Below are 2,205 nucleotides of genomic sequence, written 5' to 3' on the forward strand. Positions count from 1 at the left end.
CGGGAAGGGCGCCGGGGGGAGGGCAGCTGCTGGCGCAAACCCCCGAGCCAGGATGGATGGGAGATGTCTGCTTAACAGCCCACATTCCTGGGCTCTGCCAGCTCCCCCTAATCTCCCGATCTTAACAACAACCAGCTATTTGTCCCTAAAGTGGGCTGGCGGGAGACAGAAAAAGCCTTTCAGGTACACAGGTTCCTGCGGCGCTGCCAATTCTCAATTATTATATGAGGCATTTCGCAATATTTTGTGTAATTGACTGCTTTTTTTTTTTTTTTAAGCTTCACGCACTGGAATTATGTCAACATGTGAGAATTTCAGCCCGGATTTTAGATAATTTCTTTTCGTAACCTGCAGCTTGCTCTTTCAGGGAGGGGAAGGTGACTTGGGAAGCTTTGTGCTTTTAGAGGCAGTGCCCGTAAGAAGTGCTGCTCATCACAGCCTGAACTCGGGATCAGCCCTATCAACCCGAAGAGCAACTTCCCTAAAATCTGGGAACCTGAGGGGTGAGGTGGGCAGACACAGCACAGTGTTGACAGCGAGAAGAGGGAAAAAGACCTGTTGCTTCCCTTGCAGGAGGAGTGGGATGGAGGATGGAGAGGCCGAGCCGGGGAAGGATGGGGAGCCAGCCCGGGCTGTGCAGGCGGCCCAGGGGCTCCTGAGCAAAACGTGTCGCTCCCGAAAGGGCAGCAGCCCGGTTATTTTGTCATGTCCAGAGTGAGTGTGGCGGTAGGAATGTAATGTTCCTTACAGCGGCACCGCAACACCCAGAGAAAGGTATTTGGAAAAACGTTTTTGGCACCATCCCATCGAAACGGCGCTGCCAGCGCATCTTTCAGCGTGAGGAGCCGAAGGTGTCACACCGCCGATTGGAACGAGAGAAGCGGACGCAGCAGTTTGAGATAAGATGCAAAATAAGTGTGGGCCAGAACTTGTGCTAAAGATCTGCTCACAACAGCAAATCCCAGGTAACAAGGGACTGCTGCTGGTGCCCGCGGGACCATGAGGGACCTGGCTCTCTGCCTCACAGGCACTAACGACGCCAATCAAGGGCTAACGCGCAGCCCATCCGTTCTGTGCCCCACACAAAAGCCGCTGACCTTCCCTCGTTAACAGCTCAGTAAGAGGGGTTGGATGGCCCTACAAGTAACCTGGAGCAGTGATTGATACTCCAGGATTTCTCTCTCTAGTATTTGTCTAAGTCACTCCTTACACAACTCGTTATTTTCACTCCAAAAGGCTTTTTTTCCCTAGAAAAAAAAACCACTCTTAAACAGATTCCCGAAGTTAGAGCTGCGTTAGTGTTTAATAATCTTTGAGAGTAAACTGAATTCCCCCTCTTAAAGCAGCAGGGAGAATTTAAACGGATGGTTTCTATTAAAGGAAAACGTTCCCTGTGAAATTTTGCCGATGCGTTCAGCGGAGTGCGCGAGTCACATTTATGGTGAGCTATTCATGTCTTCACTTTGAAGTGCAGGGTGATGGTACGGTAAACCCCGCAGCGCTGGGAAGCGTTTATTTTGGAGGAAAAGTTATTTGTTGGAATTTCTAAATGTATTTTGGGTCGATCTTAAAATAATTAACCCGCCCTGGAAGGTCAGTAAGGGGAAGCCTGCGGGGAAGCGCGGCCCCCTTCTCCTGCCCTGGAGGTGGGCGTTAAGCGAAAGAAAGGAGGAATGTTGCTTAGCCCGAAGTTACAAGAAATCATTTAAAAATCACCAAACTCTTTTCACAGGCAGCGTTCGGCTTCAGGGACACGCGCTGCCTGCAAATATTCCTTGGGACCGGGGGAAGCGCTGGGAAGCGGCTGTGAGCCGGGCTGGGACACGGGGTGGCCGCGGGCAGCGGTGGGCAGCGGACAGCAGGGGACAATAGCGACCGACAAAGGACAGCAGCGATGGACGGGGACAACAGCGAGGGACAGGAGCGACGGGCAGGGGACAGCAGGGGACAGCAGAGACAGACAGGAACTGGCAGCGGCGGGCAGGGGACAACAGGGACAGTAGGGGACAGCAGGGATGGGCAGGGGACAGCAGGGATGGGCAAGGGACAGCAGGGGACAGCAGAGACAGACAGGAACTGGCAGCGGCGGGCAGGGGACAACAGGGACAGTAGGGGACAGCAGGGATGGGCAGGGGACAGCAGGGATGGGCAAGGGACAGCAGGGGACAGCAGAGACAGACAGGAACTGGCAGCAGCGGGCAGGGG

At 53.9% G+C, this 2,205-nt stretch overlaps 1 protein-coding gene across 1 annotated transcript in view; it reads left to right on the forward strand.

Annotated features, from left to right (window-relative positions):
- The first annotated feature begins 583 nt into the window (after nucleotides 1-583).
- CUNH16orf72 (chromosome unknown C16orf72 homolog) overlaps nucleotides 584-2,205 on the forward strand; it is a 33,025-nt gene continuing 31,403 nt past the window's right edge. Inside the window, exon 1 of the mRNA XM_017734250.1 lies at nucleotides 584-714. Coding sequence (XP_017589739.1) covers nucleotides 584-714 — 131 coding nt within the window. The remainder of the gene's footprint in view (nucleotides 715-2,205) is intronic.

The sequence above is a fragment of the Corvus brachyrhynchos genome, unplaced genomic scaffold (genome assembly GCF_000691975.1).
Source record: "Corvus brachyrhynchos isolate BGI_N302 unplaced genomic scaffold, ASM69197v1 scaffold5, whole genome shotgun sequence".
Taxonomy (NCBI): Eukaryota; Metazoa; Chordata; class Aves; order Passeriformes; family Corvidae; genus Corvus; species Corvus brachyrhynchos.